This window comes from Struthio camelus, chromosome 6 (genome assembly GCF_040807025.1).
Source record: "Struthio camelus isolate bStrCam1 chromosome 6, bStrCam1.hap1, whole genome shotgun sequence".
In the NCBI taxonomy this organism is placed as follows: domain Eukaryota; kingdom Metazoa; phylum Chordata; class Aves; order Struthioniformes; family Struthionidae; genus Struthio; species Struthio camelus.
The window spans coordinates 23202686-23229205 of record NC_090947.1 but is presented as its reverse complement, the minus strand read 5'-3'; the positions used below and the strand labels follow the sequence as shown (position 1 = coordinate 23229205).

The window sequence follows — 26520 nt, the reverse complement described above, 5'->3', positions numbered from 1 at the left end:
TTTTGAGACAGCCAGCGCCTGTGCTAACCTGTTACTTCACTTCCAGGCATTGTCTAGCGAATCTCTCCTCCTTTAGGGTTGTTGTTTTTTCTTTCTGTCTTTCTTAAAAGAAGATACCTGTTTCCCATTTAAATTATTGATCCATTGTGTTTGCACGCGGGTGTAAATCCGCCCAGCAATGAACATGAATTAGTAGCTACCGATTTTTAAAAAGCAGCTAACAAAGAACATGTTCATTCATCACCGCGACCTTGACTTTCTTTACAAGGCGAATAAAACAAATCTCAGGTAGCCACAGGGACAAAGAAGCGAGCAGAGCATTGACTCGATGATTCTCGATCAGCGAGCAATTTTGGTTATCGGAGTGCCGTGTCCGCCAGGAAAGAACTGAACATCTGGCGAGGAGCAAGAGCTAGTCCAGCATCTTCCACCAGACATGCTTCTCCTGCCATTTGTGCCATTCAAGCTAACGCTTGCATAGGAGAGCTCTGGTTTGCTTTTGAACATTGACGGTTCCTGATTTGCTGCACACATGTGTGTGCAAATACATATATGCGTGACGCATGTCATTGGACTTGGGCAGAAACTCACCTTTGTTGTGGCGTGGGTTTATATATCGGTCTTTCCTCGATGTCGTTTAGCCTGGCGTGTATTTCAGGGATTGGATAATAATGCACAGAAATGGGCTCAGCTTGGGATTGTAGGTCGTTCGGGCAGGTAATTTCAAAGCTCGCTTTGTAAATTGGTTTCAATTTGACGCGAGGCGCATAATTGCCCTGCTCAGTGGCCATTGATATAATTGCGATAGACTTCACGGTCCGCTAGATCCACCGCTGCGCGCAGGAGATAGCGCCTCGGCATCGAGCGAGGGCACGTTTTGCTCTTCAGCCTGTCCCGGCATCTCCCTGCCGCCACCGCCTCTGCCGCCTCGCGGTGCCGGTGCCGGTCCGGCCCCCGGCGCGGCCGCCCGGGACTCCCCCGGCTGCAGCCCGGCGGGCCGCGCCCCGCCACCGCCACTTCGCCCGGACTTTAATTGCTTATTGTTGGCTGCAGCCTCCTGCCCTCTGGCATCTGAGCAGGACTCCGTGTGGTCCTCCAAGAGCCCAGACCACTAAAGCCACCTTGTCTTCCTTCCAGTGAATTCTTTCCTGCCCACCCCTCGGAGGAATATTGGAGGAAAACCCGGGCTCCGAGGACCGAGACGTTTCTGAACGGATGGCTTCCTCGGCTCCATCGTCCTCCAACGACGCTCCGGACCCCACCCCAACTAATTTGCGACCCACAAGTAGGTTTTATTCTTTTCCTCGTTTAAAACCTCTTGGCGGCTTTCTCCATCTAGGCTTGGAAAGACAGATTTCGGAATGGAACGATAAATCTGTGAAGCCCTGTTCCGTGCCGCTAAGCAAGGTGCGGAAAGTGCTCCACACAAAGGAACCATTTTCCTAGTGTTAGCAGGAGAGGTTGGTCCGTAGCATAGCAAAAATAAGACATAGGGAGAAAAAGCCCACCTCAGCAGCCAGCACTGGCTTTGTCTTACACCACGTCTGAGGGATTTAGACAATAAACCGGGGCCCCCAGATGGTCAAAAATCGGGATGTTGGGTGTGGAAAAAATGAATCGGTTAAAGGGCGAAGTTACACCAGTGGCTTAAAGTGGGTGTCGTTCCCCCCCCCCCGCCTCTTACATTTTTATAAATGCTAATGCTACTGCTTCCTTTCAGCTTTTGCCGAAGCCTATAATCAAGTGAAATTTGGATGCTAATTGTAGCTTTTTAAAGCCTTGTATTCCTAATTGCTCTGAATTTGCCTTGAGTTATTGAGGTGTGAGTGGGAAGCAGAGGCTGCTGCAGGTGGATAGAGAATCAGTTTATAGCCCTGGCTAGGCAATTCAGACAGTCGTCTACCAAAAATAAATAAATAAAGAGGCTCGAAGCTATAAAGCATTAGAGACAAAGAGGGGGCAACATTAAGAAATTAAAGGTTGTCAGGCACAGCAAAATGGGGAATAGCTTTTACCCTGAAAGCGCTGCCAGGGCTATGAGGCATGAACATCGGGGTCATTATTGTGATTATTCTGCAACTGGAAAAAATAGGGGGGAGGGGGGCAACAGGCAGCACCATATCGAAAAACGGCTCTTTTCTCAGATGAGGGTAATAGGCTGGTGCCTTTTGCTGAGACGCTAGACATAAAAATCGAATTGACGAGCAACGCAGTTAAAAATGAAACAACCTTCCCCAGCAGCGCAAGGCGGCCCCTTCCCCTTTGCCGGGGGCGCGGCGGCGGGCGGGTGTCCGTCCAGGTGCGGCTCGCCCAGCTCGGCGCTGCCGGCGGCCCCGGTCCCGCGGCCGGCGCTGCCCCCCGCCGGGGCGGCGCTGCCGGGCCCGGGGAGCGCCCTACCCGCTTGTCCTCCCCCCTCAGGGGCACGCAGCGCCCCGCCGCCCTCGCCGCGCCGGCCCCGGGCGCCCCCTCGGGTCGGGCGCGGCGCCGTGTCTGTGCCGGGCTCCTGCTCCCCGCGGCGTTGCGCGGAGCGGTCTCTGCTCGGGCTTGGCCCGCCCGCTTCGCCCCGGCGGGGGAGAGACCCCAAGTGCCGGGGAAGGAGCCGCCCCGGGCGGACGGGCCGAGGCCCCGCCGCGCCGCCGCCGAGCCTCGCACCCCTCAGTCCGGCTGCGGCTTAGTCATGCAGGTCCCATCATCTAGTCAAATACTATTTTTCACCCAATTAATTCCTGAACTCTTCCGCGACCCCATTTCATGCCGGTTTATTTTAAGCTGCCACTTCCCTGGATTCTCGCCAGTAAATTATTAGATGTTCAGGTCCCAGATGCCTTTCCCTTTCTTCTTGACGGGCCAATGTGTCACTTCAGTGTCACTTAAGAGACAAAGAGCCTCAGTTGCCCTGAGCGAGCCAAGCACTGACCCGGGACCCGGAGCCCTCTGGAAAGCGGTGATTTCTTCCGAAACTCCCTGAGGTCAGTGAGCGGCGGGGGGACCTAAGGACATATGGAGAAATATAGGGGAGACTGCACGTGTGTTGCTCTGGGGGTCTCATCTCTTGCACCCTCAGGGCAGCCGTCCCGCCGCAGCAGCAGTCCGTGTCCGGGTTTCCGCGCCAGGTGAATGTCTCTGCCCTCTCTTTCAGCTTACGACACGTGGTGCGGCGTGGCCCACGGGTGCACCCGGAAAATCGGCCTCAAGATATGCGGTAAGTCTGCAGCGCGCCCCGGCAGCGCCGCCCCCGCGCGGAGACGAGCCCCACGCCGGGCCCCGCGGCCCCGCGCCGCCCTCCCGCCCTCCCTCCCGCGGGGCTCGGGGCGGCGGCGGCCGCGGGCGCCCCCTGCCGCCCGCGCGGGCCCCGCCGCCGCCGCCGCTCCGGAGGTGTCTGCGCCTGACGGGGAGCCCCGACGACCCCGCAGGCCGGGCCCGGCCGCCCCCCGAGTTGGCGGCGAGCGGGGCCGGGGGAGGAGGGAGGGGGGAGGGCAGGCGGCGGCCAGAAACGAGCTGGGATTTTGGGCCACGGCTCGCTGTCTGAAATTTTTCAGCCTTATCGGGCTAGAAAATACGGATCTCCTGGGGGGGAAAGATTAACGAGAGCCTTATTAAAGAGCAATTCGTCAGCTAGTGCTGGGTTCGTGAGATAGCGCTGGCAGCCAGTCAGCGCGCAGGCACATGAAACGCGCGAGGGGAAACAAGTATAGAGTCAGATCGCGACGTTATAGCAAGAGATTCATTTGCAGATAACAAGCTGTCTTCCCTCTCTAGATTTCTCTGAAGCGCCTTCGCTTTTGGAGACAAACAGCCAAATCGTCATTTTCTGATGGAGGCAATCGTTCAGCTTAGCCGGCGCCCCGTATGAATAGAAATTAGTTCCCCCGCTAGCTCTTAGTGGTGGTGGTGGTGGGGATTATGTCTTGGGAGAGATAAGCATTTTATCAAAGCAAAGAGACGTTTAAAGCACTCGCCCTACTCCCTTAGTCGAAACTCATTCGTTGATTTTGTTACGTGGAAGTTTGGACTGAGAAAGAATCAGGTTGCAAAATATTTTAATCCTTGTCTATTAGAGACTTCATTGGTACCCGCAGGCGACATTAACGAGTAGTCGCTTAGTTCTATAAATAGCCCCCGATCTGGGTTTAATGGACCGTTTCCCTACCAGTCCCGTCAGTGGCTGGAGCGATGGGCTTTTTCATCATCATTTTAATTTAGCCCGGCAAGCAGAACTGATAAAGTAACGCACCGTTGGGCTTGCTCCGTGTTGCTAGACTACCGCGTTACAGGGGGACATTATAGCTTCCCTCAACTTAGGCGTTACATCAAATATACTGAAAATGAAACATCCCACCATTTTGGATTTGAGAAAGAAAAAAAAGAGGTTGTTTTAGGGGCATGGAGAAGGGAATTCAAAACAAGCAATGCTATTGCGTTGTTGGGTCGCTTTTTGTGTTCAGTTTTCCTTTATCCTCTTTTTTTGTTTTGCGTGAAAAATATACCTTTACTGTTAACGGTATTTCGGAATATTCGAATTCAGTCGCGAATACCGGTTTTGCTCAGCACTCGTGTGCAAGCCCTCCTGCTTGCATCTAACGCCTTCACAATAACAGGAAGGGGGAGTTACCTTTGGTAAATAAAGTGAAGTATTGAAGCTGCCAAGAATAATTTCCAATTACAGATGCTAAACAAGTCTACGTTTAACTATTGTAATCGATACCTCTCGTCCTTACGTTTCGTCTTGTCCTTATATTTCACAATACATTATTCCAGACCCTAAATATTCTGGAGTTACAAAGCTGTAGTAAACCAGACGCCTCAGAATAGTTCTTTCTGTGCGTGTCACACATAAATCGATTAATTTTGAATGCCAGCTTGAACTAAGGGTTCAACTCAGAGAAAAGGCAGATCTTGAAGAATAGGTGTGTTCTTCCGGCTGTTTGTGTATATTGTGTGTTTGATATGTTCAGTAATTACCTTTCCACAATTTATGTGTAATTTCTTCCCAAACAACTGGCCGATTTGAGGATTAGCTACTTTTTTTTCTGGCTGAAAGCTACCGCCTGAGAAGAGCACTGCCGCTGCCAAACCCGCGCACCCGCCGTGACTGCACACCCCTACTAACAAAAAGAGAACAGATTTTTAAAATGCTTTAATGAACTGTCACGATGTACAAAGTATGGGCAGATTTCCCTCTGTGGCTGGAGTTGCATGCTACATCTTTCACTCCGACCTCAGCAATTAATCGCTGCTGGGCCCGATTCTGCTAATCCAATGCACGGATGGCATCCGTGGGAACACTCGACGTAGCAAAACGGCTCAGGTGCATCTTCAGCCGTTCCTCCCCTCCCCCCCTCCCCCCCCCCCCCCAGCTAACGCTTCCCGGCCCAGCAAGCAGCCGGAGAGCAGGTTTTTCAAAAGCACCCGAGTAAGGCAGAAACTCAGCTCTACCCGAGGTCCGTGGGATTTCTGCAGCTAACTCACGTAGGCGCTGTCGAGCACCCCCTGCCCGCCGCCGGCGCTCCTGCAGCCGCACCGACGTGCATCGATCCGCGGGGAAAGCAGGGGGTCGGCCTCGGCGGCTCTACCCCTGCCCCCGAGGAAGATGAGCTGGAGTCCGGTAGGGCTGCGAAGTGGGAGATGGTTCACACGCCTTCCTCGTGTTAAGTCTTTCGTTTCCCTGATGTGCCAGTGCCGCCTCTGCTAATGCTGGATTGGTGGTCACGCTGGAGACAGAGACTCCCTCGCTCTTCCGGTGTCACTCCGCTTTTAAAAGCTCAATGTCTTTTAACGCAAATCGATGAAACTGCCTTGCAGTGGGACACCGGAGGGACGTCGCTGCTGCTGGGAAAGGCCGCACGCCCCTTCGCTGCGGGACTAGCAGCCTGGACCGTATTTGTGCTCTGCTATTTGCTGGATCTCTCCTACACCGTTCTTATTTTAACTATTTGCAGAGGATACAGCTAAAAGTTTTGATATAGTCATGCGCTTCCCCTCGGGCGTGGAAGGGGCCTTCGAGCAAAGCCTCCCACGCTTTCCCGCCGCCCGAGGGCCTCGTCGGGACGGGGAGCCACCGCCAGGGGAGGAAACCGCAGACCGAGGATGCGGCCGGACTCTGCCCCGTGAAGCCAGGCAGCCAGCCCCTGGAGGGGCTGCCGCCCCCTGCGGCCCCTCCTCGCCCGGCGCCCTCGGGCTGACGACCCCCGGTTTATTAGGCAGCGCCGCGGCCGCGGAGCCTTCACGAGCGACGCGATACTTGTAGCCGGACAAGCCAATTCCGGACAGGCAGCGAGATACTCGCCTTTTTTTTTTTTTCACTCCTCCTCTCAAACCAGCCCCTGTCCCCGCGGGCCGGGCGCGGCGTGGCAGCGCCCCGCCCGCCGCCCCCGCAGCGCCCACGCGTGCCCCCGCGCCGCGCGGTTCCAGCCCTAGCGGGAGCCCGGGCAGCCGCGCCGGGCCACGCTCCGGAGTCGGCGGGGGGGCCGTGCTGCACAGTGCGAGGTGCGGTGCGGAGCAGCTGCTCTGATCCCGAATGAGCGTCCTTGGCCTTCGCCCGCTGTCGGTTCAGGCTCGGGCAGCCAGTAACGAGCACCGCGGGCGCTTTCCGAGGCGAAGCGCTGCCGCTAATCCGTTTGGACAGGGGCTCGCGGTGGCCGCTGTCGCGGCCCGTCCCTCGCCCAGCGCCGCCTGAGCAGACCCGTCAGCAACATCCCGTCCTCCGTGCACCCCGCCGGAGCAGAGCTGGAGGAGCTGCCGCTCTTCCCGCTTATCCGAGCTCTGCCCCTCTCCTCCCCCGGAGCCCTTCAGGGATGTGTTTGCTCGCACGCCGGCAATGACGACAGCTGTGCAGCGGGGTCGCGGCTCCTGGAGCAAGTGTTGCCTCTTCTTACAGAATACATCTCTTTTACGTAACTTTTCCCACTGAATATCGCCCCCGAATGCCTAGAGGAAGGACAAGTAGGAAAAATAAAAAAAAAGAGAGAAGTGAAGCCAGAGGACCTGGGGAGCGAGGATCGCTGTGGGAGAGGTGCCTAGACCGCCCCCTCTCCGGTGGCAGCTGCTGCACCTAATGACGGCGCTTGCTGGTGCAGGAGCTAGTTATCTACTGCGAGAGCCATTACAAGCCATTACAACGAAACTAAAAAATTTCATCAAACCTGAATGGCTGCTCTTAATTTGTGCAAGGAGAGTGATTCTCTTAAATGAATTTTCTGGATTGGCAACTAATATTCCTAAAAGCATCACAGGGAAAATTATTTATTATTATTATTTAAGAAGGTTATTATTACGAAAAGGCAAAGTGAGAAAGGTGCACTGAAAAGCCCTGAGGAGCTTGACAAGCCTATCTGCTTCTTCCTGGAAACTCTCATGGGTCCGCAACTGATGTAGGAAAGGGGTTGCTGTCTGGGCGCTGCGTTTTCGGGAGCTCTTTGGAGATGCCTGCTGCATTTGACGCATGGTTTGAGGCTCTCCGGAGAGGGTCAGCTTGGCGGGAGCCGGGACCCGGTGCCCGTCCCGGCTCGGGGCTGCGGGCGGCCGCGGCAGCCGAAGCGCAGGGGCGCCTGGCCAGGGAGCGGCGTGCGGCGGCCACGCAAGAGAAGCGACGACAGGGAAAATGGATGCGCACAGTTACGGCGTTGGTTTCCCTCGCTCCACAGTCTTCCTCTCTAGAGGATATCCCCGGCCACAACGAGATTTGGTTTTATTTGTTACTAATACAAGTTTGATTAAACAATAGCAGCAGCAGCAGCAAAGAGGACGGTGGTGCCCCTCCCGAGAGAGGCGCTCTCAGTACGTGGCGGCGTTAGTCCGGGTTTGTCCCGGTCCCGGACCTGGTCCTGGTCCTGGTCCTGGGGGAGCGGGGGCCGCCCGGCCGCGCCGTGTCCGAGGCCCGTGGTCTGGGCAAGCCAAGGCCAATTCTGTCACGCTCCCTCGTCCAAACAGCAAAGCAAGCTCGGTGCAGCCTGGGACATCAACATCCATTACCTTCGTTAAAAACGAAAAGGCAGATACTCTCCGTGGTTTAGCGGGCATGGATTTACTTGTCGTTTTTGCCTTGTAAAAGTAGATGGCCCTTGTTTTTCACCAGGGGCCCCGCGTAGCGCCCACTGCCGTAATTCTTGGGGCAGGTGGATTTATTGTTGCTGTTATGCATAGCGCTATTAGATTGGGTCTTGTGTGCTAGAGCTGTGGCTCCGGGAAGAGCGGAATTCCTGGGGAGGCCAGGAGATGATTAATTAGCATCAGGGCGTCTTTTCAGGTGGAAAATCGGCAGCTCTTGAACGGGTGTTGGTACGTACATCGGTCCTCCGATAAGGGGAAGGTGGGTCTGATGAGTGCTACCGCTGTCTTTAGAGCACTGAAGAGGGATGCTCCAGAATGGCTGCTTATTCTCATACCTTTTGTGCGTGAGAGCACCAGAGAGAAGTGAAAGTGGCCCTGAATTTAATCATACATCATTGCCCCTGTCTGCTAGGTCCATAAACTTTGCCTGCAGGCTGAAATAGCATTGACTTATCCTGAACTCTCTTCCAGTGGCTGATTACTGAAGTGGAATCTGTCTGATCGACTTAATAAGAATTTACCACTGCACTAAATGACGAAAATTTGTTTTTTGCATGGCTGGGTTTTTGCAGCTGATGGTATTTTGAGCTCTCCCTCCTGGAGGCAAATAATCTCCATAAATACTCTTATTCCTGACCTCATTAGCTAGATCCAGAGCAAACACCACTTTGCACTGTTGTCTGGAGAGCTACAGTAGACATTTCAAAACATGTTGGGAAGTGAGAAAACTCTAACCTGTGCCCCTTGCAATAACAACGTAGGGTTCCTGCAGAGGACCAACAGCCTGGAAGACAAGGGTCGGATCGTGAGCTCTCTGAAGGAAAGGCAGTCCTCCAAGAGCCTGCTGGCCTGCGAGAACAGCGAGAGGGAAGCCAGGTTCCGGCGGACCGAGACGGACTTCTCCAATCTGTATGCCAGAGGTAAGCGCACTTTACAGCTACTGCTTGCTCCATCTCAGGCACCTCCCTTAATGTACTCTGCCTTCGCTTCCCTTGGAAATGCAGCCACGTTCAGACCTAGCTTTTACTTGGTTGCTTTTTAAGGAAACTATGTGTGCTTGTTTACCGAGATCCTCGCTGCGGATGCTGACAAGTTGCTTTAAATAAAATTTTATATTCTTTGTGCTGATCCTCTCCAGCTTAGCTCCAGCATTTCCTCTGGAGTCACTCCAGATCCAGCCCCTAGAAGCAGAATAATTTCATGTTTTATTTCCTTCTCGGTCAATTAGCTGTGAAACCGGATTGCTAGTACGGGGCCATTGACGAGGAGGGTGGGAAAGAGAAATCAGCCTTTCTCGGGGAGGAGGGGGAGTGTTGCAGAAGAAGGCTAGGTGCTGGGTTTAGTGCCTTTTGCTGTGGTTTCCCAAGACCTGTCCCCGCCGGGGCTGCCCCCTCCCCACCTCACGCTCCGAGCGGCCGAACCGACGGCTCGGTTTTGCCCGCAGATTTGCTGCCTTCCAAGAATGGCGAGGAGCAGACCATGCAGTTCCTGCTGGAGGTCGTCGACATCCTCCTCAACTACGTGAGGAAGACGTTTGACAGGTCCACCAAAGTGTTGGACTTCCACCACCCGCACCAGCTCCTGGAGGGCATGGAGGGCTTCAACCTGGAGCTGTCGGACAACCCCGAGTCTCTGGAGCAGATCCTGGTGGACTGCAGGGACACGCTCAAGTACGGCGTGAGGACAGGTAGGTCCGCACCCGCCGCTCCGGAGAGCTGCAGGGGGGAGGCCCGGCCCCTGCGGGGCTGTTTCCCAGCCCACGGCGAGGAGAGCGGGCTTGAGCCCCCAGCGGGTCCCGCAGCCTGGCCGCTGCCCCGGGGAGCTCCGCTCCGGGGCTGTTCCCGGCGCTGGAAGTGCCCCGCTGGGAAACTGCGCTCACTGATGCTCCCTCCGTCCCCGCAGGGGCAGGGCTCCGTGCTGCTGGCAGAGCCCAAGCACGAGTCTGCAAGACGTAATCTCCTTCACTTGATGAAATGCGAGCTGTCTGTATCTCCAGGGAGCAATATCATTAGGTAAATGAGGGCACAAATGACACAGAATTTGCAGTTTTTCTTCCTTATGTTCACCAGACGTTTAATGAAAAAGAGACTGAAATCCTAGGAATCATCAGTAAAGGAACCCCACGGATTTCAGCCCATCGCCCGGGAGGCCCGCCTACCCCGGTCCTTCTGAAACAGACAGAAATGCCCGTTCACCATAGCGTCTCCTTTTACGTGGCCACCTCTGATCCCGGGGTCTCTGTGGCCCGAAGTGTTTCCCACCTGTGCTAGCAGCAGGCTCGGCTGGCCGCAGAGGCGGGCTGTTGCGCGCCCCGGGCAGCTGGGGAAGCGGGGGGGCGGCCGAGCGGGGCCCGGCCCGGCCGTGTGCTGCGGCTGCCGGCGCGGCCCGCGAGCAGAGCCGCCCGGGCAGGGCGAGCGCTGCAGCCGTCGCGGCCGTGGCGTCGCCGGGGAGCTGATGGGGCTGCACAGGGCCAGCTCCGAGAGGGAGGCTGCTGTTTGCAAACTGCGCCTGAGCAGCTGGGAGCAGCGTCTCCTGAAGGACGGGCGTTGTTTTCCCCTCTGTTCAGCTGCGCAGTGTGAAGACCTTACCCACTACAATCAAGGAACAAAATCCCGACAACAAATGTACAGCGTTGGCTTCCCACCTTTTCCTATTTGCATAGTGGCTGGATTTATCCAGGAGGGCCAGAGGCATATTTTGATCGTGTTCCTTAACCAAAGGGGAGCATATTGCGCGCCCAGTCCCGGGGGGTGCTGAACAGGCGGCCAGCAAAACGAGTCGCCGTAGTTTGCACAGTTGCACCGTGAAGGTTCAGCAAGCTCGCCCCCCTCGCCCCTACTTCCTCCTGGGGCCCGCAGGTACACGGGTGCAAGCTCTCTCCCTGGTTAAGCCTGGAAAAGAGCTCCTGGGACCGTGCGGCGACCCAGAGGGCAGCGGGGGCATCGCGACGGCTGCCGCTGGCTTCCTCGGGCCGCGGGTCGCTGGCCAAGCTCCCGGTAAGGCCAGGCAGGACGAGCGCGCAGTCCGGCGCCAGGGAAGCGGCGTGCCCGCCGGCAGCGCCGGGAGATCAGCGAGGGGCCTGTTAAAACAAGCCCCCAAACCGCGTGTCACGGCAAGGGAGAGAAGCGCCGAGTTGCTGAGCTGCGCCGCGGCAACACTGCTGGCCCTTAGCCCTGCCCAGCCGCGCACTGCCAAAGTGCCGGAAAACAAACGCCGCAGGCCCCTCTGCGCGCCCTCCGCCGCACCCGGGCGCCTCGGGGCTGGCGAAGGGCGCTGCGCGCTCCGCGGCTGCTCCGCGGCTGCGCACCGCCCGGCGGCGCTGCGGCCGGCTGCGCGGGGGGCGCTCGTCGGGGCCCGGCCCGGCCCGGCCCGGCCCGGCCTGGCTCTCCTCTTCGCAGCAGCCTCCTCTGCGGGAGCTGCCGGCCCCGGCCCCGCTGGCCGCGCAGCTCAGTACGCGAGCGCGCTTGTCCGGACCCGCCCTCGCCCATACGGGCCAGTTGCAGGCGGATGAGCCTTCCTCGCTTTTCCCCATCAAATGTAAGCGTAGCCCAAACCTGTAGGTCTGGTTCCCGAGCACGGTGCCCTGTGAGTCCGGCGAGCCGCGGGGCCCCGCGGAGCCCGGCGCAGCGCAGCGCGGCCCCTCGTGCCGGCGCTGGAGGGGGCGAGGGCGCGGAGGCCTGCTGCGCCGAGCGCCTGGGCCCGACGGAGGCGCCCGCCGCGGCCCGGGGGCGCCGGCCGAGGCGGGCGTCCGTGGAGGCCCTCCGCGTGGGGAGGGACTGTGCTGCAAATACCGCTGAACGCGGGGTGCTGGGCGCAGCGCTTTGTGTCGGGGATGCTGGACGGCTTCAAACTGCAGCCTGAGCGTTAGCGGTGAAGTTGCTCTGAGCGGCTCTCGATCACCTTTCCAGGCCATCCCCGCTTCTTCAACCAGCTCTCCACGGGACTGGATATCATCGGCTTGGCTGGCGAGTGGCTGACATCGACTGCCAACACGAACATGTAAGCAGCGTCCCGGTGTCCGCTCCTGCGTTTAGTGTTTAGAGGGGTGGCACCTATCTTGGTAGACGTGTGTTGTGATAGACATTTATTATTTTCTTCTTTAATTTTTGGAAGTCTCTTCGATAAAAGTCTCATAATTTTTCTTACTTAATGTGACAGTGCAATAGTTATAAAAGCTGAACAGCTCTTAAAGGCTTTTTTACATCACTGATACATAAAAATGCAAATATCCTGGAGCACATGGTAAGTGAAACATGTTCATTCTAATATAATAATATGAAATGTTTTCTCTTCTCTTGGACAATACTCATCTTGTCCCTTTTCTTTTTTTAAAGTTTGTCTAAAGGCAAACTGAGTAATTCCTGAGTAATTCTGCAGTTATCCACTTATTAACACTAGCATACAAAATATTTAAAACTTCATGTTGTCTTTCCTCCAGTTGACTTCAGAGGTAAAGGGCTTGGGGCCCACTCTTCTCCTGTTCATCTCCTGGCAAAATTGTTGCTTCTGGGTGACTTCAAAGGGATTAGAAATGTGACATTGAAAATTAATTCGATGATAATGAAGGAATTACTCAACCTAAGATTTGTTAAATTTTTTTTTTACACAAAAAAGTACCAACAACATATCAAAGAGAAAACATTTCCTTATTTTTATTGACTTCAAAAATTAATTAAAATTACAATGAAGTGCAAATTTGAACTTTTACAACAAAGAATGTAATCGAGGGGAACTCCTCCCCCCAACTTTTAGGTAGTTTTTATTTGTATACTGATGTGTATATGCTCCAAAATGTGCTGGGAGTCCAAATACTTGGCAGTTAACAAAGACTGGCTTCTGTTTTGGCTCTGTGTCGGATGTTTTAACTCTATTCTTTTCATCTGAAGCTATCTATAGTTTCAGGATGTAGATTCAATGTTGCTAGTTGGCAGAACACAAGAAATGTATCTGCAAATTGAAAAAAGAACACAGTTTTTACTGGTCCTTCCGTGAGTAAATGGTTGATTAAATATAGCTGATTATTAGCAGCTCGATGTAGATTACAAGCTGTGCCTGTTTTGTGACATTAGCGATAAAGAAAACTACATAAGGTACTCCAGCTAAAAACAGCCTGCTCTTTGCAATAATAGTCGTCTTAATTAGTTCTCTGTTAAAAATCTATATGAGACATTCAGATGTAAAAATTGCTTGGAAAAAATCCAACAACGTACATTTTAATTTTAAAGCAAATGTTGCAAGGTACTTTATTTTTTTTTACATCACAATTACAGGTGAAAAGAAATCTGATTACATTTCTGAAGGAAAACTTTGCTTAAATATTGTTTCCATATGTGAGGAAAGCATATTCCATTGCTGTAGACATAGACTGCCACTTTTTGTCAGCCACATTTCTTTTGAGTAATATCTTAGCTATACTTTTGTGATCAGGGAAATTGCACAAATCTGATAAAGCAAAATAGGATTTGCCTCTGCGGGAGATTACGATAATCTTGGAAGTATTGCCATCATTATTAAGATCATGACACTCACTTATTCAATTCCAAAGGAGAAACTCTTTCTTTAGGAGGTGGCTTTACTTTTCTTTGATTGATTTTAAGAGTATATTGTTAAATAGCTAGTTCTGTAAAGTGTGTAGATCATTTATACTTTAAGCAAAAACATATGTTGAAAATAGTTTTCTGCAAGCATGGAATTTCAGTATCTTTTTTTTTTTAATATGGATTTTACCAAATGGCAAATAATGTTTCTCTCTCTCTCTCTCCTTTTATTTTTTTCTCCAGCAAACCAAGGTCAATAGGATACGTTTTAAATAACACAGTAATTACAAATACAGTTAAAGCAAGATGTTTATAAAATATAATTCAAAGAACTGACAGAGAAGGTTATTCTAAATAGCTAGATCAACTCTTTGTGCTCTGGGGAATATATTATTTGTTTTGAGCAGTGTTCCAGCTCAGAAGAGCAGGTCCTGACCTTTGTCTAGAAATTGTTCTAACCTGCTAGACAAGCATGTAATGTGACAGTAGTACTAGACTATGACAAGGAGTTTGTTTTCCATTTGCCATTTTTCATTTATGCATATAAACAATGCTTAAAATATTTGTGAACAATTAAAAAAACAAGTATTTTGTTTCCCAAATGAGTTTTGAGTAATCCAAACATTGAAGCCTCTTAATGTTTAAATTGTCATTATGAAGTGTCATTTAAATGGCACGTGAATATATCAAATTAAACACAGTAAGATTCCCCTATAGGCTTGGAAGTAGCAATGTGATATTCACAGCTCAATCGCTAAGCATGAGAGTTTCAGGGAAATTTTCGGGTGGAATGTTCAGAAGTTGCCGCTGTTCAGGCGGCTCCAGGGGGCTGTAGTGTGGGCTGCTCCCGCTGGCCAGGCGGCAGCTGGCTGAGGGCTAGCATGAGGGCTAGCATTATCCAGAAATTCCCTCTATGCTCCCTGTTAGCCCAGATGAGAAAATTATACTGACAGTATCAGTATTATGCATTTATGCTTATGCAAACATAACATGTACAAATTATGTAAAGTGCTTTGTGTTTGTTCCTTTTACATACTGGCAAACAGGAGAACAAGGAGATAAAATTATTTGTCCTGATAAAAATGCTACTGCCTTTAGGTGAGAGCAAAATTAAGCCAGCCCTGGGCACTACCAAAACACCCATTCATTTATTCTGTTAGTAAAGAGCTGAGACTTATGTCTGTTTGAATTAATTCTCAGAAGTACCTGTAAAGGTCATAACTGTATGCAAAACTTAATCAAGACTTTTCATCAGGAGACTGGGTCTGAAGTAGGAGGGTTTCTGCCATGCCAAATGCATTTTCTATGTTTTACTGACATTTTCAAAATCATTTAAGTTTACAACAAATAATTTGGAGTGTCCTTCACCACAGTCTTATTCTATTTGATTATCAGTCTTTGGAGACTCAGAAAATAATTACATAATAAAATAAATAAGCATTATTTTATTTGATTTTAAGTATATTCAACATTTCCTTGATATTTTATTTTAAATAATATACATAATTTTTAACTTGCCTAAAACTATATGCTCTTCATGCAAACTTCTAAATCTTCCAAGAAGTATATAGGCATTAGCATGTACGTTCTCAGGACAAAACTCAAAATGCATTTAAACTGATGTAAAAAAAAATCATATTAGCTTAAACATGTCTCCTATTAGGTTACAGTGGTGTATAAGGTGCTGTGTTCCTGTTGACTTCAGTTGGTCATTCTGTCTGAATAAAGGTTGGAAAATATCCTAGAGTTGCTATGTGGGGAAAAAAGAAAACAATCAACTATTATGATTTTGCTACTGAGAAGATTTGCTACTGAGAAACCAGATACCAACTGGTTTATTAATTTTGTCTTTCTGTAACTTTTGGCAACACACAAATTCCAGATCACTGTTCAGAAGGCTGTCTCTGGCAATTCTGATCATGATAAAAGCAAAATAAATAGTACTTTGGCCTTTCAAAACTAGAAATAGCAACAATTAGAAAAAAAATGCTATTTAATCTTAAATATTTTTAAAATAGTGTTATCGTATCTGTGATGGATTAAGGACATAGGCAAAGTGTGTAGGAGAAGATAATCATTTATTTTAGACTAACCAGTGTGGATATAAAGAGAAGACACTCTTTGAGCCACACATTATCTTCTTCAGATAACATATCTCCTTAAATTTTGCCATAGCTATTCTCCGAATGTCATTTTAGTATTAGTAGAGAGACAGCACATAGATTTTGGCCAGATTATTTAAATGAAAGACTTAAAGAATCAGTCAAATCCTGAGCATTTTGGTGTCATATTCTTGCCGATCTCTTCAGAAATCCTAGGTTGATTGTTTAGTTTCTTTCTGTTTTTGGTTTTGTTTTGGTTTTGTTTTGTTTTGCATACAGCAAGCAGAGCTTATTTACAGCAGTAGCAATTTATCCATGTACCTTGATCACCACAAGTGGTTGTATGGCTGTCACTTTCCATCCCTATATCTGACCATGGCATCATGGCATATGAGACCATGCAATGTGTTTGCCCTCATTAAGTGAATACAGCAGTTGACTGCTGTCTTGTTTTTTGTAATTGGTAATTAGAAAGTCATCATTTATAATTACTCTTGACAGTTATTGATCATATGGTATTGTAGAAATAAGTTGTCCTTGGAGATCATCAACATAATAAATCCACATAATTAATTGTATTTAGATTTTGAAGTCCTAGCTCAATATCTGTAATTATGCTCAAGGTTAGGTGGGTGAAGTTCACTGTTTTCATAAGGTTTTGGCAATATGTTATTCCAGAAGTGTGAAACTGGCACTCTGGGAAACAAACATGTTACAGTCCAATTTTGCATAACAATGACCAGCACTATGATGGTGAGCACAAGTCTCACGTTGGCTATGTAGAAAAGTTACTAGAGAGCTGATGTTGTGGTCTTTATTGACCAATATTGCCAATATTGTCTTCCTGGGGGTTTTTTGCTTGAGTAAAGATTGCAATATGAGACCCTAAATTTATGGGAAAATTTCTAGGACTCTTAAGTGTTTTCATCAAGAATCACAGACTGAGAATTCACTGTGTGTTTTGGATTCTGTATTTAATTTTTTGTTGTTGTTTTATCTGTGCAGGTTTACGTATGAAATTGCCCCTGTTTTTGTCCTCATGGAGCAAATAACGCTTCGAAAGATGAGAGAGATTATTGGATGGTCAAATAAAGATGGTGATGGAATATTCTCACCTGGTAGGTTTCACTTCACTCTTGGTGGTTTGACAGAAACTTCAAAAGTAAAAATATCTTCATGAAATAGTTGCAATGTAAAATGACATGTCAGAATTTTAGAAGTAGGAATTTGCCACCTGAAGTATTTACTTCGTTTAAACATAGCACAACAAGTTGAAGAAAATGATCTTTATCTTCAATATGGCTATGTATCGTGGCTATACAGAAACCTGTCCAACATTTTAAAACTTGATTATGTGTTCTGGTACCTTGTCAGGCATTTAAATAGCCTTATTCTTTTGCCTCATTCCTGGAAGCGCTGAGCAACCACAAGCCCTGCTGACCAACAGCTCCTGAGAATCACCTATTGACTTCTTTGATGGTTAATGAGAATTTGGGCACCCAGTCAGGAAGAGAGTGCGAGTGGATGTTGGTCACTTCCCGTGGCATCATTTTCCCAGAAATCTGACTGAGTTCCCAAAGTATGGTTTTTTGTTTTTTTTGAAGAGCAGGCCAAAGTGTCACCCCATGAAGGCAATATAACGGCAGTCAGCAGTGGCAGAAAAGACTGGGAAAACATGTGGAAGCCCTAGGGCCAGTGTGAGGACAACACAGGCACCTCACAGAGCTCCAGATTTCTGGGTTTGTGAGGGTGAAACATCCTGTTTCAGAGGATGAAGGACAAATTCCACATCCTTTTGGAATAATCAGCCTAAAATCCGTGAATGTACACTTACTTGATTGCTAGTCTGATCTGCGAGAAAAATACAGATCTTTCCCAGGGTTCTTGTTGGAGAAGAAATATTGGAGAAATAAGTTCTCCTAGACTTTATGGATGAGGCTAGTCTTACGAAATCTTGATGTCTGCATTGTACAACTGAGCTAGTTATCCTGGCATCTTTTTGTAAGTAAACCCAGAGAAATACATGCTTTCCCTCAATTAACCTTCTTCAAAAATAAGTATTAAAAATAGGCTTGCTGAATTATAGCCCAGAAAGTAGCTCTTTCTATTAACTGACTACAAAGGGAGCTTAGGATAACTAGCTCAGATGTAGAAATCGACCTTTTAGACATCCATCTCTACATCTATGATAAGAGGGGATAAATCCACCCAGTATGTGACGTTTCTTCAGTCCCAGTCAATTTGATAAGTTTCTGCTATTCTTACTAACAAGAAGCTATCATGCAAAGGCAGCATAATGAAAACTGATGCCTTTAGGAATGTGTTACAAAAATATTGACAGAAGACAGGAAATTCGGACTATCAGGATGACCTTCCGGAGGGTCTGTCCATTTCCTGTTTAGACAGGTAACCATGAATTTCAGAGGTTTATTCTTTCATAGTTCACCTCCACTTTCACTGCGTAACACAAATGAGACTTGCTTGTGTTTGGTCCAATATACCTTTTTTCTCATAGTCACTATTTCATTGTTCATTCATTTGCAGGAGGCGCTATCTCCAATATGTACAGCATAATGGCTGCACGCTACAAGTACTTCCCTGAAGTCAAAACCAAAGGCATGGCTGCAGTCCCTAAACTGATTCTCTTTACCTCGGAACATGTGAGCTTGATATGCTGCTATTTATAAATTTATTGATATATATTTTGAAGATGTTTCACCATTGACTGCTCCACTATTAAACGTACGTATGTTTTGCTGCAGAGTCACTACTCAATAAAGAAAGCTGGAGCTGCACTTGGATTTGGAACAGACAATGTAGTTTTGATAAAGTGCAATGAAAGGTAGGTTTTGATATATTAAATGTGTTCATCTGTTAAATTTGTTTTATTGTGCTTAAGGACTGGTTCAGTACAGTGTGTCAAGTTGCTAATGGCCTGTTGAGAAAATCCTATTAAATTATTTCAGCTGTAGCTATTTTCTCTGTGTGGAGTCTTTAACTTTCTTTGTCTTTCTGTTTCTGCAATAATTACAGAGGCAAAATAATACCAGCTGATTTGGAGGCCAAAATTTTGGAAGCAAAACAAAAGGTTTGTGTTTCTAAAACTTAGTGCTTTCATGCTTGTGTTAATAAAATGTGTTATCTGTCTTCAGGGTTGAAGGCTGAGGGTTAACATTAACCAAGAACATTATAATAATATTTTCAGTTTCTTAATTATGCAGTCATGTATTATTTAGGGAATCATCTCTGTCTATATATTTCAATTTACTCTTTAAACACCCTATATTTTTAAACCCTTGACCCACATCTATATTTTCTGATTTCTTTTTCTTTTCTAACTTTCCGATCAGGAATATCGGAAATATCTGTTGGATTGGAAATATCTGTTGGAAATATCTGAAGTATCTGGAAATTTCTATTTGGGAGTATTGGCAATAAACTTTCTGTTTGGGAAAAAGACTATTAAAATGTAAAACTAAAATGGATTTTAGTCAAACTTTAAGGGTTAGGCAAAACTATTGAAAATTCAAGTTGAGGTTAGTCCTAAAAATTCCCATAGAATTCATGTATGAGTCTGCAGGATCAGTAATTGCAGTCGGTAAGTTAATTTTTTTTTTATTTGAGGCATTCATTATAATTTTTGAATCAATGTAATGAAAAATCTCTTAATGTTGTATAGAGCTACCAAAGTTAGAGCAATTAAGATTTTTTTCTTTTAAACTTTTTATGTTTGGGCATTCCTTAAAGTTGCACTTGGCATCTTTATCATCTAATTCAAAGGTGACTTGCTTTGAACTGATAGTTCCACATTTATTGCTTTTGTTTTGGATTGTTTTGTTCTGCTTTGTTCTCTTTATAGTAAAGTCAAAAGGAACAACTTTAGATCTTTGAATCAAAACTTATAAATCATATTCAATTAATTTGCCTTTATACTGTTACAAGAGTCTCTTAGCTTTACTTGACTATTGCTAGTTTATTACTGGAACATTTGAATCTCCTAACTGAAAGAGATTAGACAAAATGCTACTCTATCTTCTGATTAGTTAATTTTGTGATGTTACAGGACGATAATCACTCCTAGTTTGTTCCTACCATGTATCCAGTTTGTTAGTTTCTACTGTTGCTTGTGTGCGTCTCTCACTGTGGGAAGAGAAACTCTTGGAAAAGCAGAACAGCAACATTTCTAAAATGATTTTCACATCTTTTTTCTGAACCTGGTTGGATTTTGTATTTAACTAATGTTTTAATTTATATTGTAGGGATATGTTCCTCTTTATGTAAATGCAACTGCAGGCACAACAGTATATGGAGCCTTTGATCCCATACAGGAGATTGCAGATATATGTGAAAAATATAACCTCTGGCTCCATGTAGATGTAAGTAGCTGAACAAAGTACTATTATTCAGGCGAAAGAAGATTCCTGTTTACACATTTCATGTTGAATTAAAACATTTGTTATTAGATCCAGAGTAAATTAAAATATGTTAGGCTTTTCCAACCAAAACAGTGAGTATTTGCATTTTTCTCTCTCTTCTAGGCTGCTTGGGGAGGTGGACTCTTAATGTCCCGAAAGCATCGCCATAAACTGAATGGAATAGAAAGGTACTGCATACTGCTTATTAGTATTATTGTTATTTAAGCAGTTTTAAAGGGGTACATGACACTTCATAAATGTAAGAAAAGATGACTTTGCTGCAGTAAGGAGCTTAAACAGCAAATTAAACAAAAGCAAAACAGACAGGAGAGGAAGATTAAAACAATTTTGCAGAAGAAAACAGCTGAGAAGATGTACAGCTGAGTGAAAGGTAAGTTTTCAGTAGATTTGAAAGGGAAGAGGATGTTAGTTGGCAAAAGGAAGGAAGATTGTTCTAGGCATAGCTTGGAATGGGTCCCCAGTCTGGGAATGGGTCAAGATGGATTTGAGAAAACCAAGATGCAAGGTCTAGAAAAACCATGAAATGTGAGGCTTTGAAGATAGCAGTGAGGAAGGAGGAATACAAAAAAGGTGTCTGAGCACAGAGGCCTACAGAAGTGAAGCCGTGACATTGTGGGAATTTGTAGAGATTCTCTCCTGAAGCAGATTTGCAGTCATTTTCAGAAAATAAATAAGCCTAAGTTCTGTCTGAAAATGAATATTCTGTAATGAAAGCCAACATATGGACACAATAAAGAGAGGAACACATTATAGAGACTGAACTAGCAGCAATTGTTAGGGACAGATTTTAGCCTCTGTAGGGCTGAAAAGGACTCTGATAGCAACAGAGCTGATACAGTTGTACTGTGCCAGGCAGAAGGCTGAGGAAGCTGAGAAACGGAGCCCAGAAACCAGGTCACAGATGCTCACTGCATCTCAGTGTAAAACGGCCTGTGAGTTGGTGCCACATGGGGATTGTATGAAACAAGTAGGAAGCCCTTGTAGAGGCCAGAGTGCAGTTTGCAGAAAAGAGTGCATTTAGGTGCCCCGAAACACATAACCCAGGTTACCAAGCTGCCCACTGAGACCAGAAGTCAGCCTTTATCAAGCAATTAATTGAATCAAATGTAAAAAGGTAAAAGTATTTGTGCTGGAAGTGAGAACAGAGTGAGAGCATGGCCCTCACCTTAGCCCTTACAATTCAAACTTCAGAAGGGGTCCCATGTGTTATGAGTAGCCTTCTACACACATGTTCTCGTATCTAATGATGACAAGGCCTTAGTCTGTAGAAGATGCTATGTCTATAATCCCATGGGTGTGTTGATCTCTAGATTTCCCCAAAGGCTGCCCATCTGAATAAAAATCAGAAAAGCAATGAAGAACCAGAAACTTGGGACCTTTACCATCACTGCAGATATCTCAGCTTCCAGGAGAAGCAAAAAAAAGATTTGGAAAAAAAACCTCTACCCATGTACTCTCAAATTAGCACCCACACCGAATGTGGGCATAGTGTAAAGGTATGAAATGAGAACAGTGAGCAAAGCTCCTTAAGGAACGCTAACCTTCTCCATTGTCGGCATCTCATACAGTAAGTGAAGAAAAAGTATAGGATAAAGAATGGTATGGGTTAGGGAGTACAGAAGGACTGAACCAAACACCAAGGAAGAAGAAAACCACATAGACCCTTCTGGTGCAGGGAAAGCAGTCTGTGGCGCCGTGGTAGCTCTGAAGTAGCAGAACCACATAAACCTCTGGCCAGTCCAACCTGCCAGTCACTCATTTGATGGCCACATATCTAATATGGAGTCAATAGTATGGGAGATTTTCCTTAACCTATGCAGGTTTAGTCAAAATGGTTTGGCACACCTCTCCTGACCTGAGGTCAGCCCAAAGGTGCTAATGAAGACCATAATCTCAAGCAATGACTGGAAACGCAGGCCACAGAGCATGGTATTATGTCTTTTCTAGTCAGCTATAGTAATCGCCGAACGCTGGATGAGGTCCACACGTGCTGCACAGTTGTTTGTCACAGGCCCCAGCTGGGATCTATTGCCAACACAGGCTGGACTTGGCCTGCCCAGAAACACGAACGTATAGGGCCTGACATGCTGTCATGGGTACAGAGATGTACTAGAGTAGCCTCTGGCTGGCTGGCTGTGCAGGACAGAGGACGATGTCTTCGTGTTAAAATAAACCAAATGTTTCCTGGGAAAACTACTTGAGTTTGCCTTGAAATTAAATAAAGGGGCTAAACTGAGACTGTAGCTCTCACTTAAAAGAAAATGAGCTGTTACATAAATTCCTGTTTCTTGACTGCTCCCTGTGAACTACCATTTAAGTTGTTGAAAAAGAAAATGACTTCTTAAGCCTATTTCTAAACAGACACCAACTGAGCTATGTACCTGCTCATCTGTACTGCCCACGCAGGTTTTGGGGGGATGCTGAGCTCCTGAGGTGCGGCACTGGCTGCTCCGTTCTCTTGGCTGAGGCGTGCTGCTGTTGAACCTCGTGCAGGCAGAGGCTGGAATCGCATCCGAACCCTTTGTGGGATTAGTGGTCCTCAGACTCTGGGCGAAGGAGTTGCTGTGTTGCCCTGGATAGAGGAACTGTGGCTGTGCCCATGCCCCTGAGAGCAGGGTGTAGGAGAGGAGGAAATCTCTCTGAATTTTGCTTGAAACGCGTTGTATGAACACATGCAAAGTCTGTGAAATTTATAACTATGGGCTTCCCTTCTCTAGAAAGCAGAGTGACTTGAGGGGACATTTGGTGATTACTGACCTAGAATGAAGAGGTCAGTAGACGTGTAAAGTTGGGACATTTATTTTAGCATCACCATTAAAGTGTCTAGGATAGTGTGTTAAAATTACAGAACATTTCATTTGTTTGGCCAGTAAATTAAGTGATCTTGGGCATCCATTTATGCTTACTTACAAAAAGTTTTAAACTTTATATACAGAAGAGTAGGCATGTGCTATAAAGTTTTATAATCTCTTAACAATCTGGGTTTGACAAGATAAAACAGAAAAGGCCTCGTATGGCTCTAACTGGAAAAGTGGATAAGCATTAGGAGTGTCTTATCCTTTCCCTTGTACTCTTCCAGCAGCTATTCGATGAGGAACTGTATTTTCCTGATGCTTTGGATTTTTTTCCTTAATTCTCTGCCCCTTCCAGTCAGTACCTTGAACTGATATAACTAGTCAAACTGTTTTTATTAGTTTTGTTAATGCTATTTCTAGAAGTGGAATCTTCTGGGGATGAATTTACAATATTAGCTAATCAGCAGAGTCTGACACTAATTAGCTGGTATTAGTAATACTATAAACTAATCAGAAGTCTGACATTGCAATATTAATCCAGGAAAATTCCTTTCCTGGACAGTGCAACTGGGAAAGAAGACGTCTGAGACAGTAATAACCTCCGTAGTGAAAACAGCTGGTCAAAACTCCATACGCTTTCAGCTGAAAGCAGAAATGGAAGGTGACTACTCCAGGTTAAGTTTTTGTTTTCCAGACCTATCTGAACGTGTCATTCTTTTGCAGAGCCAACTCGGTAACTTGGAATCCACACAAGATGATGGGAGTGTTGTTACAATGTTCTGCCATTCTTATCCGGGAAAAGGTCTGCTTTATATTTAGTAGTTAAGCTGTTAAAAAGGAAATTGTAAATATCAAGCCCTACTTTTTAAGGGGGTAGTGTAAAATCTATTTCATTTCATAAACTTATTTTGGAAGGAATAATTGTGTGGATTTTATATTGTGTTTAGTTAGGGAAGAAGGAAGTTGTTTTACTTTTCTGGTTTTGGTCAAAGACTCCGTGGACCAGATCTTTAGCTGGTGTATCTTTGCATATTCTAATAACAACACTAGAGTTATGCTAATATTCGTCATCTGAGCATCTGCCCCTTTGTTCCTATGACCTACCCTGGGTCATGGTAATTGTACACTGTTTAGACTACTGAAATAAGTGGCAACTATTTTACTTTACGCAGTGTTTTAAAAGTTTTTTCAGTTCAGTTGAAAAGAAACTATGTTGCTTTTATCAGGAGACCATATATATTTTTAGGCCTTTGTTCTAGATTGTCCAGTGCCATCAATGAAAGCACGACTGATGTCTTAATTCTTTTAAGATCTATTTATTTTCCTTAGATAATCAAAAAAATCATGTCATTTATATATAGAACTGTTTCTGTGGTCTCTTAATTGCTGGCATGTCATTTGCTACTCATGGAGGTTAGTTGAGGAGGAAATGGTGCCCGTGTGTAGAGCTGGGATGCAGGAGCTGGGGGCTCCAGCCCTGGGTCTGCCATTGGCCTTCCAGGCAACCCATCTCTAAACTGAGGACCGTGATATTTATTCTCCTTTGTAAAACACTGAGATCTATTGGTGGGAAGCACTAGCCATTTTTCAGTGGCATGCATGCTACCATGCTAACTATTGCAGATTTGTTGCAAAATCATTCTGTGTTTGAGAATTTTTGTTGTTTTTTGTATTTATCAGATAACAGTGGTCTTTCAGCTTCTGCAATGTGCCGCTAAGATATTCCAGAGGAGGTGCAATCCCCTTTAGAAATGTTATACATATAAGATTTTTAAGTAGTATATAGGAATTTACTTTTCTGACTTTCCCTCATAGACTCCTTAGAAGTAATGCACAAGTTTTCATTGGTCTGTGGACCATCATTTAAAAGTAGCTATTGTGAAGCAACCCCCAAAGGGCTTATTTTGTAATATTTTTAATATTTATTTTTAAGCAAAAAAAAGTCCAATTTAGCTCATTTGTGGCTATTTGTGCCTTCCCTGGCACTAATGTAAAGTGACAAAAAGCTGGCCACTATATGAAGTTGAAGCCTTCAACTTTTTTTTTTTTTTTCATCTTCTGTAGCTATATACTAAATTGAGAGACAACAAGTTTATTCTAGTGTATAGCTTAAAACATCAAAAATGTAAGCCTTTAAAATATAGTCTTTAGTCCCAACAGCCTTACAAAGTAAAGTAGACAAAGTTAGTTTGCAAAACTCAGAATTCAAATTCATTTGAGGATGTTTTACTACTCAGGGTCTTCTAAGTGAACCACTTGAGGTTATGAAATTGTGTCTGTGGATCAGGTTCTCAAAACTAGGTCAGTATTTCATAACCTGTCCCTTTAAAGAACAATTCTGTATATATTTGACATGCAATCCTTTTATGTTTTTAATGCATATAGTTTTAGATGAACATGTGCCATATAAGTTTCATATACATTAAAATATATGTTTTTCATAATAGGGTATACTTCAAGGTTGCAATCAAATGTGTGCAGGATATCTTTTCCAGCAAGATAAACAGTATGATATATCCTATGACACTGGAGATAAGGCAATACAGTGTGGGCGACACGTGGACATTTTCAAATTCTGGTTGATGTGGAAGGCAAAGGTAAATAATAGAAGTGCAGTTCGAACGTCAGAAATGTATTTATTTCATCTGGAAGTCTCATGTAATAGAATACTTTGTTAACATAGTGTTTGTTTGATTACTACCTCTAAACAGAGAGGCAGCTAAGTAGCAAGTCAGGAAAGAGCTGTTTAAGCTGTAGAACAATGTTAGCTATCAATTAATTCAGCTGGAAATTAGAAGAAAGCATTAAATCACTAGATGAGTGTAGTTCAAGGACAGTCCTGCAGTAAAAGCAGTGAGGGCAGGACACCAAATAGTCTTTTATTGTGATTCTATGCACTTACACCGGTATTCCACGCCAGGTTACTTGCAGCAGCAGCAGAGTAGACTTGGTGACTTAAGAGGGTCCTTCCAGCCCTGAGTTTCTGTGTATGGATTTTATTGGCAACTTTGGAAAGAAAGCCTGCTTCTTAGGGAGCTTTGTCTAACTAGTGATTTAACAGTTGATTCCCTGGCACTACCGTGGTATGCTTGGGTGGCTGAAGTTAAGCACAGGCATACATATTTACAAGATGATGGCTCACATGTTCGAGAAAACACATCTAATTTTTACTTCTTTACCTGCAGTCGTCTTATCACTATTATTCTTGCTCTTCTGACAAAATGGGAATCTAGCTGGGTAACCTGACAACAGGTTAAACTTTTTTTTTTCTTTCTTTTTTTTTTTAATAAAACTGACATTAAATCCAATGACAAAATGTAGAGTCATAAGACTGTTTTGACTTTGAGAATTATATAGCAGTAGTAAATAACCTATGATGATAAAAGATATCTTCATGTAGATGTCCTCATTATTGAATAGAATATAGAGCCTAGGCCCAAAAGTCATCTTACAACTTTACCTTTAGACGTTTCATTTCAGTACAAAGACCTTACCCCAAGTATGCAATAATTTAATATTTATACCTGTCTTTTTTTACTGCTTCATTCACATATACGAAAGCATTTCTTTTTAAAAAGCTTTGTTTTTCTAATTTTATTAT

General features: G+C 46.1%; 1 protein-coding gene across 1 annotated transcript in view; it reads left to right on the top strand.

Moving 5' to 3' along the window:
* GAD1 (glutamate decarboxylase 1) overlaps positions 1–26520 on the top strand; it is a 30570-nt gene that overhangs the window by 317 nt on the left and 3733 nt on the right. The window contains exons 2-14 of the mRNA XM_009681718.2: positions 1138–1285; positions 3140–3202; positions 8811–8969; positions 9494–9736; positions 11958–12048; positions 16694–16806; positions 18233–18348; positions 18451–18530; positions 18722–18776; positions 19948–20064; positions 20227–20291; positions 23643–23721; positions 25367–25516. Of these exons, the coding sequence (XP_009680013.1) occupies positions 1216–1285; positions 3140–3202; positions 8811–8969; positions 9494–9736; positions 11958–12048; positions 16694–16806; positions 18233–18348; positions 18451–18530; positions 18722–18776; positions 19948–20064; positions 20227–20291; positions 23643–23721; positions 25367–25516 (1401 nt within the window). The 5' untranslated portion in view covers positions 1138–1215. The remainder of the gene's footprint in view (positions 1–1137; positions 1286–3139; positions 3203–8810; positions 8970–9493; positions 9737–11957; positions 12049–16693; positions 16807–18232; positions 18349–18450; positions 18531–18721; positions 18777–19947; positions 20065–20226; positions 20292–23642; positions 23722–25366; positions 25517–26520) is intronic.